The sequence below is a fragment of the Hyperolius riggenbachi genome, chromosome 2 (assembly GCF_040937935.1).
Source record: "Hyperolius riggenbachi isolate aHypRig1 chromosome 2, aHypRig1.pri, whole genome shotgun sequence".
In the NCBI taxonomy this organism is placed as follows: domain Eukaryota; kingdom Metazoa; phylum Chordata; class Amphibia; order Anura; family Hyperoliidae; genus Hyperolius; species Hyperolius riggenbachi.
The window spans coordinates 250,427,409-250,443,919 of NC_090647.1; the positions used below are offsets into that span (position 1 = coordinate 250,427,409).

The window sequence follows — 16,511 nt, forward strand, 5'->3', positions numbered from 1 at the left end:
CACAGACCAGAAGCATGAAGCTAATCCAGTCAGACTTTAGTCAGAAACACTTGATCTGTATGCTTGTTCAAGGTATACGGTTAAAAGTTAAGAAACAGAGGCCCAGGAGCACAGCCAGGCAATATGCATTGTTTAAAAGGAAATGGATGTGTCATCCTCCATATCCCTCTCAGTTTGGGTGTATTTGAAAGTGCAACAATCCGTCTGTGAACTTGCGTGGAAAAAATGACTTTTGCTGTGCACGCAAATTTTATACATTGTTAGTATAAACTCTTTAGAGGTGTTATAAACTGAGTTTTAAATAATTCACCCTGAGGCAGATTTCAGATTGAGGATTGGAAGTAGCAGTGTGGTGCACTGCACCACCAAAATCAGCCTTCGGGCCCAGCCTGACAAAACTATCTTCCTTGTACAGTGAGTTACTTTAATAAACTTGATAAACTTTGGAGGTACATATTTCTATGGATTTGTGACAGCTCACACTTATTAATATTACTATGGCTGCCTCCTGGAAAGATAACCACTAAGAATGCTCAACAGAAGCCATTATATGCATATTAGAGCCACAGTCTATGTGCTTCCCTAAGGGCCTATTTACACTTTATAACCCCCCCAATAAGAAAGGAAAATATATTTAATAAATATTAATATAATGGCACATATTTACATATTTACACATATTTACCCGGTTTATGGTCACTCTTTTCTAGTGACACGACTATGTGTGGTGCTGTTGATCGATATATGCTGTTGCTGAAAATAGGAAGGAAAACAATCAGTTAACATATTAGGCCAGATCATGTATGGTTAGATAATATATTCTAGCACTTAGAATGCTTTCTGTCTTTATTTCTATGAACATTTCACACTGTGGTGTATGGTCACAGATTTAGGTAAAATGTACATTTGCAGAGCGTGCATGTAATGATTACTGAGCCGTATACAACTATGTAGCAAGATATGTAAATACTGCAATTTGTGTTATGCAAGAAACAAAAGCACTACATGTATAAAAATTTACTGAGGTCTTGTGAATATACCCTCTAAGTAGGACTGGGACTGTCATGGGCATCCGCAGCATAGGACAAGAGGGGTCAGACACTCTCGCCAGCTAACAGCCGCCTCCTACCACGGCCGCCTGCCTTCGTCACCAGCTGCCGCCACTTCCATTCTGTCCCCACCGCCTGCGCAATTCAGACCAGGGCAACCGGAGAGAGGCAGAGCAGGGCGCGCGCTACACGCAGGACTAGAATACTTCAATGCGGAAGTGACCAATGACGTCACTTCCGCATTAAAGTGTTCGTGTCCTGCGGGTAGCATGCGCCCTGCTCTGCCTCTCACCAGTCGCCCTGATCTGTGGTCGCAGGCGGCGTGTGAAGTGTATGGGTCCAGGCGGATAGCGTGCGTCCTGCTCTGCGTATTGCCGCCTCTCTGGTCACCCTGATCTTAGGTCTGTGATTAGCATAGGCAGGCAGCGCCCAGCAAAGCCCCCAGCCCTGCAAAGCCCCTAGCCCAGCAAAGCACCCAGCAAAGTGCCCAGCAAAGCATCCAGCCCAGCAAAGCATTCAGCAAAGCACCCAACCCAGCAAAGCACCCAGGCCTGCAAAGCTCCCAGCCCAGCAAAGCTCCCAGTCCTGCAAAGCACCCAGCCCTTCAAAGCACCCAGCCATGCAAAGCTCCTAGCCATGCAAAGCTCCAGCGCAAAGCTCCCAGCCCTGCAATGTGCCCAGCAAAGCTCCCAGCAAAGTAACCAGCCCAGCAAAGCTCCCAGCCCTGCAAATCACCCAGCCCTTCAAAGCATCCAGCCATGCAAAGCTCCCAGCAACGCTCCCAGCCCAGCAAAGTGCCCAGCCCAGCAAAGCACCCAGCCCTTCAAAGCATCCAGCCATGCAAAGCTCCGAGCCATGCAAAGCTCCAGCGCCAAGCTCCCAGCCCTGCAAAGCTCCCAGAAAAGTAACCAGTCCAGCAAAACGCCCAGCCCTGCAAAGCGCCCAGCCCTGCAAAGCGCCCAGCAAAGCTCCCAGCCCCGCAAAGCACCCAGCAAAGCAAAGCACCCAGCCCTGCAAAGCAACCAGCAAAGCAAAGCACCCAGCAAAGCAAAGCACCCACCAGCCCTGCAAGGCAAAGTGCCCAGCACTACCTAAAACTGGGGGGCACTTGTCACCACCTAAACTAGGGGATTCCCTGTCACTAAACTTGGGTGTCCCTGTCTTTACCTAAACTTGGGGGTCCCTGTCACTAAACTTAGGGGGTCCCTGTCACGACCTAAATTGCTGGGCACCTGTCACCAGCACCTGTGTCACAATCTAATCCCTACCATAGTCCTAGTCCATAGGTTCTCAACATGTGGTACGCGTACCCCAGGGGGTACTTCTGATGGTTCCAGGGGGTACTCAGGCTTGATAAACTTAACCAAGAATAACAAATGTAGAGTTTTAGAAAATTATAAATCTTATATTAACAACACCAAATTAGTATTTTAGCTAGTTAAAAGCAATAGTAAATGCTTGGAAATGGTTTAGAACCAGTTATCATGTACTACGATTAAATATATATTTGTCAAGGGGTACTTGTGATAATGTTTACTATGCTAGGGGGTACTTGGTGAGTACAGGGTTTTAAAAGGGGTACATACCAATAAAATGTTGAGAAACACTGTATCTAATGTCCCACCATTGCTAAGTTCATGTAAATTTGTCTCCGCCCGTGACCACACCCACATTCTCACATTCTGGTCCACAGCCATGCCCATTCTTTTTCTTTGGCACCGCACATATCTCTCCCCCCCCCCCCCCCCCCCCCCCCGGTTTTTTGGCACGGCATGCTATGCACTCTGCATGACTTTTGTAATAAATCACCTTTAGCTCCGGCACCAGCAACTCATCAGAGCTGCAACTCACAGCGACAGCATACAGGAGATAGAGCGGAGACAGCCTTCTTCACCTTTCAAAGGGGTTTATTAAGCATCTTGTGTTACAGTTTGATTTCTTCAAAGTATAAATAGTCTTTCCTATGTCCTATGTACATCACATATATTTACAGCATACATACAGGAAGCTAGTATTCTAACTAGGAAGCATAGAGAGCCGGATAGCTGGAAAATAGAGTCCCCCCTTTTCCCTCCGTGCTCCCTCTTTATATGAACCAGAAAGAGTTAAATGTGACCTCACTGAGCCATCTATGATTGGTTCAGATCCCTTGTGATGTCAGGACACACACCTACTCGATTAATATTCAATAAGATATTATGCCCTAGTTGCAAGAATGTTGTTTTATAAATATGGCCCATGTTGATTGTTCCCGTAGTCCATTTGTCTGGGGCAGTGTAGGCCTAAGACCTTGGACTAGGAACATCTTCTCAGTATCTGCTTGTATCATTTGCTTCAAGCAGACACTGAGATGCTTCTGCCTGCATCACGAAAACCTCTATTTAAAGGTATATTCTGCGAACAAGCCTTTTACCTAAAACTCAGTCCAAATAACTGAGGCCTACTTAAATTATAACAATCCCCCCTAAAAAGGCTTGACCCGCAGATCCCAGCTTCTGAACCTAACCGTACCTGGTTCCTTTCTTTATGTTTCACTTTTCGATGTTCGTGCTCACACAACTTCTCTGCTCTAGGCGGTTAACCCTGGAAGAGAGAGAGAGCAAGACCTCTTGGTCTTCTTGTAACCAGGCTCTCTGGGTAGGCCCTACTTCTAAGTCCCTCTATACCACATGCTCAGCATTTGCGTCACTTGCGTATCACTCACAAACTTGCATGACCACAGAAAAGTGAAACTTGTGTGTTTGTTACTCAATGGAGCAGTGCTAGGTGCCTTCTAAAAGAGCGCCTTTATACAATCAGCTCCATCACCGGTACTACTAAACCTATACCTGTAACCCTGCATATCCCTTAATTTAAAAATATTGGTTCATGAGATTGTTTATGAGGCACCAATCTCTGAACCAGGTTAATTTGTTTTACATAATTTTAACACGCAACCTCACCTGGATAATGATGCCTAAAGTTGTCTTCCCCATCCAGACGACCAGTGGGTGTCGGAAGAACTTTGGAACTGCAGAGGCCCAGTCCGAGTGTCCCTGGAACATCACCGGAAACCTTTTCCACCAGGTCAGGCTGGAACTCACCTGCTTATTTTTGTGTTCTACCTCGTTAAGATCACCTGTATCATGGTGAAATCTTACCTCTAACTTAGTGTACTGTTTGTTTAACCTTTGTACCAAAATGTGGTCGTCTTGGATCAAAACCTGTTCCCCTTCGTCCCATGTCATGTTCTCTTTCAGGATGGGAACTACCCGTGAAACTTTGCACTTTAGAGTTCTCTTAACACTTTGAGAAATAACGTCATCCAACCTGGATGACTGGATCCATATGGGATCTCCGCTCACCCAATATGTTCCCCTTGGAAACTCCCCCTTATCAGAACACTTATGAGAATATACCTTGAATGTATCCTTAGACACTATGTTAAAAAAACAAACCTTTCCTTTAGCCACCGGAACTATCGGTTGGGCTTCAGGGTGGATCTTTTGAATGGTAGCCTCGAATTCTGCGTTATTGAGCCTGCAGGCTTCTTCACTAAATTTGACTTGCCCCGGCCAATGCAGGTACTTCTGCAAGAATTGCCCGCATGAGGACAACTCTACTTGTTTCACCTCCCCGTCTAGCACCAAATTAGGTTGACCTCTCAGGTCCTGGTGTAAGACACGGGTTGAGGTGGGAACTAAGGAAGTGGCGGTGCCTAAAGGAATGTTGCACCGTTTCCATTTGTTCACCCAAACATCTCGAAGCTGCCATGCAAAAGATCCTTCTCCAGAAAAATTAATATACCTCCCCTTGTCCAATCTCAGTTGCACAGGATCTTTAAGCATCTCCCTGACATAATATGCCCCCAACTGTCCTGATTGGACCTCTTCCCCCCTTATGTCCTGAGGCACAATATGTACCTGAGGTCGGGAAGACTGTACTCTCTGCAATCTTTCTATTAAGAGTACCTCTTCACTTACCAAACTAGCATGAGGATAAGCGGCTGCATATGGACTGTGTAATATCGTCCCCTGTTGTGACCCGTGTAATGTGAATGGGGTTCCCTGGGTTGGCTTTCCCTCCCCCGGGACCGCTCTCCCCACCCTCTTTATCACCTGGAAATGTGGCTTGATCTCGATTTTTACTTCTTGTTTCGAGAACCACCAACCCTCGGCTTTCCAGCCTTTACTGGTGTATAGTTGTTTCAGAGGCACTCTCTGTTGGTAGCTCCAGAGTGTGATGTTGTCCCCTGCGTCTCTCTGGTATGAGAATTGACGCCTCCTGCTCGTTCCTCTCCAATCTGGAACCATCTCACTCTGCATAACCAAGACAAGGTACCCCTGAATCACACACTCCACCTTTTGCATGTACCCATTGTACTGCAATGTACCTTTTAACAAACCTTTGGATCGGTGCCCTGGGAGTGTGGCATTCAATAGCAGATTTACACTGCCATTCAATTCCCACTGCCCGCACACCTGACCCTTTAGACCTTTCACCCACATTGTGCCATGAAATTTGTTTTCTCCTGGCACCAGTGCTCTTTTCCTCCCTCCCCGCTAAGTCCATCTGTGCCAAGCGGAGGGAGGTGTGAAAGGATCAGTACCTTTGTCACCCAACATTAACATGTTTGGGCCTTGCATTCTCATTAACCCCTTATTATACATGAGAATGTCCTCTCTTCGTTCTCCTAGGACGAAATGGCAACCTATGATCACCATCAGCACGGTACTCTTCATTATAAAAGCACCACCTTGTGAAAGAAAAACATTAGCAATTTGCACTATGCTTTGCTCAGTCAGTTTTTTTAGTCATTTTCCCATCTCCGGAATCTCGTTTTTTTAGTCTCTTTCCAATTTCAGGAATCTCGTGTTTTAGTCTCTTTACAATTTCAGGAATCTGGTGTTTCTCCAAACTTAGATTGGCATCTGGAACCTATCGCTTATCTGACTGACATCTCCATCTTTGCTGCCAGCACTGCAGCTGTCTCAATTCCATATTGCCCAACTCCTTATCAAAACCTCTTGCGGTGTGTGGCCTCTGTACCAGAAACGAGCTCTGAGTCTCCCAGCAATCTTGGCCCAAGTTTTCCTCACAGGCGTCGGATGCGCTGAAGGTCCTAATGGGATCTGGCCAAACCCATTCTCTTGGACTGCCTTCCCCTATGTGTGGTGTACGTCCACTCCAATTAGGGCGCCCACATCGACCCTGCCGCTGGGATTTTCCCGACTCACTCCGCACAGAGCTTATCTCTGCTTGATAAGCTTTGCACTTCTCGTCTCTGGCCTCCGTAGTCCGCTCTTAACTCTTCCAGCTCAGCTCGCTCTGAGCTTCTCCTGTTCTCTTGTGCTTGCCTCACAGAGATCTAAGTCGCTGCTTCGAGAAGTCTCAATTAGACTGACTCTTGTGCCCACCTGGATCACCAATCAACGACCTGGGATTGGCCTAGGGTTTTCACGGCACCAACTGTAATAAATCACCTTTAGCTCCGGCACCAGCAACTCATCAGAGCTGCAACTCACAGCGACAGCATACAGGAGATAGAGCGGAGACAGCCTTCTTCACCTTTCAAAGGGGTTTATTAAGCATCTTGTGTTACAGTTTGATTTCTTCAAAGTATAAATAGTCTTTCCTATGTCCTATGTACATCACATATATTTACAGCATACATACAGGAAGCTAGTATTCTAACTAGGAAGCATAGAGAGCCGGATAGCTGGAAAGTAGAGTCCCCCCTTTTCCCTCCGTGCTCCCTCTTTATATGAACCAGAAAGAGTTAAATGTGACCTCACTGAGCCATCTATGATTGATTCAGATCCCTTGTGATGTCAGGACACACACCTACTCGATTAATATTCAATAAGATATTATGCCCTAGTTGCAAGAATGTTGTTTTATAAATATGGCCCATGTTGATTGTTCCCGTAGTCCATTTGTCTGGGGCAGTGTAGGCCTAAGACCTTGGACTAGGAACATCTTCTCAGTATCTGCTTGTATCATTTGCTTCAAGCAGACACTGAGATGCTTCTGCCTGCATCACGAAAACCTCTATTTAAAGGTATATTCTGCGAACAAGCCTTTTACCTAAAACTCAGTCCAAATAACTGAGGCCTACTTAAATTATAACAACTTTGCCCCCCCCCCCCCCCCCCTCATTTTTGCCCACCCCTGGAAAATTTTCTGTGGACCCCCATGGGGACTGTACATACACAGGCTATTTCATCATGTTACATGTCAGTTCAGCGTCTCCTTAATTAAGGGCTTGCTTTAAATGTCTGCATATACCTTTTAACTTTTTTTCTTTTTTTGATTTTTGATTTTTTGATTTTCGTTGAATTTGTAGAGGAAAATTTCAATGATGCACCATAAAATTGCAAATGCTTAACTTAAGAGTAGAAGCTAGGATTGTAAAACAAAAACATGAAATACACAGACAAAATAATGTAAAGGAGCAATAGTAAAGCAAACCATTATACTGCATTATCCTTAAGTACGCCACCAATGCAATAGTTTCAAGAAAGTTGCACACAATTACCTACAATATTGTCTGCCTGCCCTTGTTCAGTGACCATGTACCTCTTCAGCTGGTACCCAGTCCCAACAATTGGTATGATTAAATAAAGTATGAGGCTAGGTTCACAGTAGAATGTTGCGTTGTGATGCAAGGTTAAAGTAACAACGCATGCAAAAAAAAGTGGTAACGCACAATAATGCTGAGTTACTGTCGCATTAAAGGATGACTGTAGCAAGAGGTATGTGGAGGCTGCCATATTTATTTCCTTTTAAGCAATACCAGTTACCTGGCTATCCTACTGATCCTCTACCTCTAATACTTTCAGCCATAGACACTAAACAAGCATATGCAGATCAGGTGTTTCTGACTTGTCAGATCTGACAAGATTAGATGCATGCTTGTTTCTGGTGTTATTCAGGCATTCCTGCAGCCAAATAGATCAGCAGGACTTCCAGGCAATTGGTATTCAAGAAATAAATATGGCAGCCTCCATATTCTTCACACTTCAGTTGTCCTTTAAGTGAGTATAGTAAAGGATACATGCAATGAAAAGTATGCTTCCATGTACCTGGTAATGTGTGTGTTTAGAGGTAACGCACTGCAGCACGTTATAATGCGACGCTAATGTCATACTATGAACGTCGCAGACTTCTTATTGTAGTTCGGTAAGCTGCGTTATAAGGCTTAATAATGCAGCACCGCAACATCCTACTGTGAACCTCCTAGCCTAAGAACAAAATGAAGAATGAAAAGGATGAGAAACTTGTTTTAGGAAGAGGGTGAGACACAGGTGCAAATAAATTAGAGAAACTGTCCAGGAAGGACTAAGAATCCTCTTGTCACCCTTCAGCATTGCACCTCAATAGTTAACATGGTTGTTTATAATATGCATTAATAAAAGGGATGTGTCCTGTAGAACTGCTCCACGTTGCTGTGTATATACAGCATTAGCATTTAGCTATCAGTCAGCTTTTTATCCTTGGACAGTCCCACAATCAGGGCCGGTTGCACTTTTCATCACCCTAAGCCCATTGTTACCAAGGCCAAGCAGTGTCATTTTCCTTCAATCAATTAATGAGACATTGTATTTGTTTTATATGGGTCATCCACACAGCAACACCTGCTTGTTTTTATGCTTAATGTACACCTGAAGTGAAACTAAAAATTTAAATTAATTGGATGTGCAAGCTACTTATCTCCTTGAATTGCATAAGGCCCATTTTTATCATTTAAAGTGGACCCAACCCAAACCAAACATTTTTTTAATTCAAAATATTTAGTTGCACCACTCTGACACATACAAGATAAATAAACACTCCTCCAAGCCTATGAGCATTTCAGTGCATGCTTTTCACCCTTCTCTTTCCATAACTAGGGTTATACAGGTGGCATCCATTAGCAATTCCTCCTTTCAGCACACCACCCACTCCACCAGTTTGCCAGATTCTGTCCTGGCAATATGAAAGGAAGGGAGGGGTTCTTCCAATAAATGTAAAACATTTTGTCAATATAATATTTGTCATCATGCAGCTGAAAAAAGGCTGCTATTTATCATTATAATTTAGAAAATAGATTTGATTTCTGAAATCTTGTAATTGGGTCCACTTTAACTCATACAACATTTCCACATTTGAGTAGCTAATGTAGATATTTCCTTTTTCTTTAAATCTTGCATTAATTACTGAATAAAATGCATAACTTTCTTAGAATGTAACAAACATCTTAAGAAATTCCAAAATAAAACAGTACATTATAGGAGAAATAAAAGGAAGTGGTATATTTTGTAACATTAGCCTGAAATGACACGTTTCTGTATCACAGAATTATCACGCTGATGTCAGTGTAATATGGAAAAATGAAAGAAGTCAGGGGCGTTGCAATAGCCATAGCTGCCATAGCAGCTGCTATGGGACCCTGAAGCAGAGGGGGCCCAGGTGGCACTGAATGTATTCACCATTAACTTTCTTGTGTTTCTCCACCCTCTGACTTTGTCTCAGTGCCCATGAACTATGTGCTGTGTAGATTGCATAAGAATGTAAATGACCAATTAACTCATACCCATAGGTTTGGTGCAGGTGGCATTGCATAAGAGTGCCAACATCTGAGGGCCCCGTGAAAGTTTTGCTATGGGGCCCCATAATCTCTAGCTATACCACTGAAAGAAGTCCTAATGAATTATGACTATGCATAACATATAAATCGTTTTCAGCTCGCTCCCTGCCAGTCAGAAAAAGCACCAGGTGCATTTCCAATCCAAAATACAACCTATGACTAAGATGTGGTTTGACAGTAGGACAGCATCAGTGTTGCCAAGGAAATAACAAATAAATATGCTTCTACAGATAGCCCTCTACTTACAAACAACTCGAGTTACAAAATTTCAGAGACAAACAAAGTAGTCTTCATGTACAAAATATACAATGTTTTTTCATTACATATTTCTGTAGTTGATTGTTACAGTATTGCATAAACTGTTATAAGTACTTTAAAAAGTACATTAAAAGCACATTGAAAACAGCCAAAAAAAAACATAGTTTATACGATATGTTTAAATCTAGTGTTGTCCAAAAGTAAATAATTTATCCACGTTTCACCACGTTTAACGCTGACTCAACTTACAAACAACTTCAACTTACAAGCAATCTACCGCAACAGAACCTGTTTGTAAGTAGGGGGTGTTAGTTTCATGTTTTCCTGGGAAAAGAGATGATCATCCCTACACCCTTGAAGCACTGGGTTAAATAAAACACAGGTTTAACTACTGTGTGTGAGGAAAGCAGCTAAAAAAATACCTGTGACACTTTTTATCTGCATTTTCCCATTTGACCGTAAAAAAAGTAGTAGACAGGGACAGCTTACATAGTAGTAGTACACAGTTAATGTGTGGTTTGAGAGATCACTAAAATTGGTACACGATCATGTGATAAATGATAGATAAATAAGAAACAATAGGAGGAAGTCCCTGCCCTTGGGAGCTTAAAGAGACTCTGTAACTTCAAAAACATCCCCTGGGGGGTACTCACCTCGGGTGGGGGAAGCCTCCGGATCCTAATGAGGCTTCCCACACCGTCCTCTGTCCCTCAGGGGTCTCGCTGCAGCCCTCCGAACAGCCGGTGACAGACCCGACTGTCAGTTCAATATTTACCTTTGCTGGCTCCTGCGTGCGTGCGTTTGTCACATTTGAATTGATGGTAGGACTTGGGGATAGGTTTGGGATATAATGCACTATGCAATGGATATACTGATGTTGACATTCCACTGTCAGCTGGTACCTAAAGGTTCATAGTCTGGAACAAGGGGTCCGTCGGACCCTCCCGCTGGGCGGGCGTTCCAGCGATAGTAGAGCGTGTGTACATTCTGTCAGCAGACTGATAAGGCTGTTTCTAAGCGATCCGCTGGCTATCAAGCGTGTGTACGAGCCTATAATCTTATCATTTTCTATAGTTTAGAGTTCCAGAATTCTCAGGTGTGTTTCTGAACAAACTTTTATAAGCCCCTCTTCCTCCCATAATTTTATTTTTAATACAAATAGCATACACTTAAACCTCATTAGAAAATGAACTTACTCTGTGATTATTGTAGATGTCTGTCTTTTCTTTTTTCTAAAAGACTGTTGAATCTTCACTGTTACCCCTACAAATAATGGAAAGAAAAGGTATTTCAGCTTAAATTCACTTAAAGAGAACCTGAGGTGTGTTTGTAAAATCTTAATAGGACACAGAGGCATGTTCTGTGTACAATGACATGCCTCTGTGTCCTTCTTTTTCTGCCTCACTCCCACTCCCACCCCCTGGCTCTGCTGCCCCCCCCCCTAAAAAAAGCGCCAGGCTGGCAACAACCTGCTTGATGCTAGCCTGCTATTTAACTGTGCATGTCACTCATCGCCGCTCCCCGTCTCCTGTATTGTACAGCTCCCCCACCTGTGTCCCTTCCCTCCCCGCCTCCGTAAGCTGGAGGCAGAAATAGAAGGACACGGAGGTATGTCATTGTACACAGAACATGCCTCTGCAGGGACGTCGCTAGGGCCTTTCATTGGGGGCACCGGCCTGGAACCTGTTGCCATGATGCCCCGGATGTAATGAGTGGCAGGAGGGGGTACTGGGTGGAGCGGCGGGGGGGAGCGGGAAGTTAAAAACCTGTCTTCAGATAGCAGCAGGCACAGCTTCCATGTGCTTCCGTCTTCCTCCCCACAGCGTCTGTCGTCTTGGTTACAGAGCCCCCTGTGATGACATCACAGGGGGTGCTATTACCAATGCGAGGGACACCGCGGGGAGGAAGTCGGAAACACATGGAAGCTGGGCGATCTGAAAACAGTTGAGTTTGTAACTGCCCGTTCCCCCCGCCGCTCCGCCCAGTGCCCTCTCCTGCACTAGGGGAAGCTGCCTATCTAATCTACGCTGGGGGAACCTACCTATCTAACCTATACAGAGGGAACCTACCTATCTAATCTATACTGGGGGAACCTACCTATTTAATCTATACAGAGGGAACCTACCTATCTAATCTATACTGGGGGACGCTGCCTATCTAACCTATACTGAGGGAACCTACCTGACTAATCTATACTGGGGGAACCTACCTATCTAATCTATACTGGGGGAACCTACCTATATAATCTATACTGGGGGAACCTACCTATCTAATCTATACTGGGGGAACCTACCTATCTAACCTATGCTGAGGGAACCTACCTAACTAATCTATGCTGGGGAAACCTACCTATCTAACCTATGCTGGGGGAACCTACCTATCTAACCTATGCTGGGGGAACCTACCTATCTAACCTACGCTGGGGGAAACTACCTATCTAACCTACGCTGGGGGAACCTACCTATCTAACCTACGCTGGGGGAACCTACCTATCTAACTTACGTTGGGGGAACCTACCTATCTAACCTACACTGGGGGAACCTACCTATCTAACCTACACTGGGGGAACCTACCTATCTATAAGTATATACAAAGGTAACTCGCACACCAGGCAAAAAGTAAATGCAAAAAGTCTGTATTTCAAAATGTCAATAAATAGAAATAGCGACAATACAAATGGTAAACAATGGCCTGCTTAGCAGACATCACAGTGTGGTGAACATGATACAGATCACACTAATGGAGTCAAATTAGAATACACACAGAAGCACTGTGCCTGCCCAAATCAAAAAGACGTCATCTATGTACCTCAGCCAGCACAAAGCATGGCTGAGGTACAGAGGATGAGTATAGACAAAATTGACCTCAAAAGCCTCCATAAAAAGATTAGCGTAGCTGGGGGCCACATTACTTCCCATTGCGGTTCCCTGTTGTTGTTGGTAGAAGTTATTTTCAAACCGGAAGTAGTTCTTCATCAGAACCATTTCCAGCAGTTGGAGGAGAAAATTAGTCAGGGCTGGAGTAAAATCCATTTTTGACAAGTTGTCCCGGATGACAGAAATGCCCTCAGAATGAGGAATAGAGGTGTAAAGGCTTGTGACGTCCATTGTGCATAAAAGAACCGGAAAGTGAAAAGAACCAAAGCCAGAGAGTTTAGAGAGAAAGTCAGTTGTGTCCAACAGAAAAGAACGCATGCAAGAAACCCTAGGCCGGAGAACCTGATCCAATAAGACAGCCAGTGGTTGAAAGATAGAGTTGGTGCCTGCCACAATAGGTCTACCCGGAGGATGAGAAAGTGTTTTATGAATTTTAGGGAGAATGTAAAAGAGTGGAGTTAGAGGAAATGGAGTAAGAAGAAAATCATATAATCGTTTGGGAATGATGCCAACCTCAAGGGCACCTGAAATCAGGCTGTCGACTTCCTGTTTGATCGTTGTTGTGGGATCCCCTGAAAGTTTGGCGTCTATGCAGGTATTTAAACTTGTGTGTTATACTGTTCGGATACAGCAGCCAGCAGCAGCCTATTGTGTATACTCTCTGACGAAGGTTACGAAACAGCGCGCTGTCAGGGTATACTTTTTTCACCATGGGGTCATGACTTTGTGCATTTCGCTTGATATAATCTGTACAGCCTATTACTATGATTTATGTTTAGGTTTATGCTTCTGTATGTATTCTAATTTGACTCCATTAGTGTGATCTGTATCATGTTCACCACACTGTGATGTCTGCTAAGCAGGCCATTGTTTACCATTTGTATTGTCGCTATTTCTATTTATTGACATTTTGAAATACAGACTTTTTGCATTTACTTTTTGCCTGGTGTGCGAGTTACCTTTGTATATACTTTTGCATTTAGGGCCACTTCGTGCCCGTTTTACAGACTCAGCACCCATAGTATCTTACTTGAGTTTCTATGATTAAAAGGGTGTGCAGACCTTTTTTGTAAATATTGGAACCTACCTATCTAACCTACGCTGGGGGAACCTACCTATCTAACCTACGCTGGGGGAACCTACCTATCTAACCTACGCTGGGGGAACCTACCTATCTAACCTACACTGGGGGAACCTACCTATCTAACCTATGCTGGGGGAACCTACCTATCTAACCTACACTGGGGGAACCTACCTATCTAACCTATGCTGGGGGAACCTACCTATATAACCTATACTGGGGGAAGCTGCCTATATAATTTATACTGGGGGAAGCTGCCTATATAATCTATACTGGGGGAAGCTGTCTATCTAACCTATGCTGGGGGAAGCTACCTATCTTCAGCCAAGCAAAGCCCCAGGGCCCTAGCCCAGCAAAGCAGAGCCCTCAGCAAAGCAAACCCCCCAGCCTAGCAAAGCCTCCTGGTCCCAGCCCAGCAAAGCATACAGCCAAGCAAAGCCTAGTAAAGCCCCCAGCCCAGCAAAGCTCCCCCAAATGCCCCCAGCAAATTGCCCAGTCCAGCAAAGCCCCAACAAGTCACCTAGCAAAGCCAGGCCGGCTCAACATCACCGCCAGCCAGGCCGGCACAGCATCACCATCAGCCAGGCCGGCAGAGCATCGTCACCAGCCAGGCCGGCACAGCATCAACACCAGCCAGGCCAACACAGCATCACCACCAGCCGAGTACAGCACACAGGCCAGCCAGCCAAAGGCAAGACAGAAGCCAGGTGAGGGGCTTATATATGTGAAATACTGCCTATTGAATATATATAAGTTACGCCACTGCTATGTTCAAGTACATTTGGCCCCATCTATGACCATGCCCACTTTACACAGCATGGCCACGCCCACTTTTTGCCGCGGTGTGCTGAGCTCATTCCCTCTTGGTGCCAGGGGTGCCCCGGATCTCCCAGGAACCTAGAAACGCCCCTGTGCCTCTGTGTCCTATTAAGGTTTGACAAACAAACCTCGGGTTATCTTTAATAAAGATTTCTTCTAACTAGCTTCCAGAACTTCTGAAGGCCATGTTCATCCTACTGGGTATTTGTTAGTGAAAGTACATAGAAAACGGCCTTACTCACATTTCATATTTGATGCAGTGATTCACTTTGGAAAAGTCAGTCATGTGACCCTGTTATTTTGAAAGCAGCAGAGTGGGTGGGTTTTCTAGCTAGTGAATAGGCCTCATTCTCCAACTCCATCCTTTTCTGCTGAATGGCCACCAGTGCAAATTATCTATCTATCTATCTATCTATCTATCTATCTATCTATCTATCTATCTATCTTGCTCACAATCTTGCTCAAAATTGGCCAGCAACTTGCCTAAAATGCCATTGCAACTCTCAAAGTAATATGTTTTATGTGCCAGGTGAGGTAAAACTCACAGTCATTTTGGGAGCTCTAAATGTACAATTAAATCACACATTTGTGTAATACAGGGTGACTAAAGATTTGCAGTAAGTCTTATCTCTTGGAGATGCAGCAGGACCACGGTCAAATGTCCCCAAAATAGGACAATGTTTGGGGAAAACCAACTAACTTATTATAGTACTATGTTTTGGGGATTGAACAGTCACATCTGAATCAGTGATTTATGACCCTCAGGTCTTATTAGTAACATGAATACAAAATGATTCCTTAAGAACTTACGTTTTGAGAACTGAGCCCTACACACACAAATCATAACAAGGGTGATGATCCCAGTGAAGAGAATAATGCCTCCAAACACCAGAAGCCAGAAATACTGCCTGTACCACGGCTGCTCCATTAAGTTCTCAGCTGCAGGAAACAGTAAGAATAATTCATTCATACATATGTAATGAACAGCTAAATAAGTAAATAATGAAATGAATTGAAAAATGAGGCACAGAATGTGCTGTTCTATGACAATTTGCTAGAAGTATTTATTTGTAGTCTACCAGGATGCTGTTTTAGAAAACTAAAGTATTTATAGTTAGTATTCAGTTACCAAGTAGTCATTTATTGAGCCAGTTATCTCCAAAATTAGAGCAGTTAATAATTTGATGCTAAATGCTACACAGGATATATAATATAGATTAAGTATGAAAAAACTCAACAACGCTTGGAAAAGAAACCTCTGTTCCTTAAAACACAGGAAATGAAGACATTTTAAGCCGACACATTTATCTGGATATTTAGCAGAGACATTTATCTGAGTAGAACTACTCAACATTTTCATATTTAGTGGTAGATAATTTTGCTCAGTGATTAAACTATAGGTCTGTAAACTGTAACAGTAACACAAATCACAAAAACATGTATAACCGATTAGACTTACAGTCTCATAGCAGCCAGGCCAGTGTGCATGTCCGCTCTGGTTCTTCTAACTTCTCGTTTGAGCACTAGATAGTGTCTGCTCAGAGTGACTTGCAAGCAGTTACAGAAAACCTTGTTTGGAAACAACCGTTCTTACTTCCTGTCTATGTCTAGGTTTATATGTACCCTCTATGAAAGAATATAATAATAGTCACATTGCACAGTGTTCATGCATTCACCACATTCTGTAGGAAGACACAGTCTCTTCTGATTTTTCAAGCAGTTTGACAAATTTGACAATTACTTCCTTAATTTGGTCAACACTTAAATGCATTATTATTTGCACATATGTTCCAAAATGATACCTTTATGATTGCTGAAAG

General features: G+C 43.8%; 1 protein-coding gene across 1 annotated transcript in view; it reads right to left on the minus strand.

Moving 5' to 3' along the window:
* Window positions 1-16,220, minus strand: part of LOC137544275 (uncharacterized) — a 41,689-nt gene extending 25,469 nt beyond the window's left edge. The window contains exons 1-4 of the mRNA XM_068265331.1: window positions 16,151-16,220; window positions 15,502-15,630; window positions 11,112-11,178; window positions 686-753 (exon numbers count right to left, since the gene is read on the minus strand). Of these exons, the coding sequence (XP_068121432.1) occupies window positions 686-753; window positions 11,112-11,178; window positions 15,502-15,619 (253 nt within the window). The 5' untranslated portion in view covers window positions 15,620-15,630; window positions 16,151-16,220. The remainder of the gene's footprint in view (window positions 1-685; window positions 754-11,111; window positions 11,179-15,501; window positions 15,631-16,150) is intronic.
* Window positions 16,221-16,511: the final 291 nt, after the last annotated feature.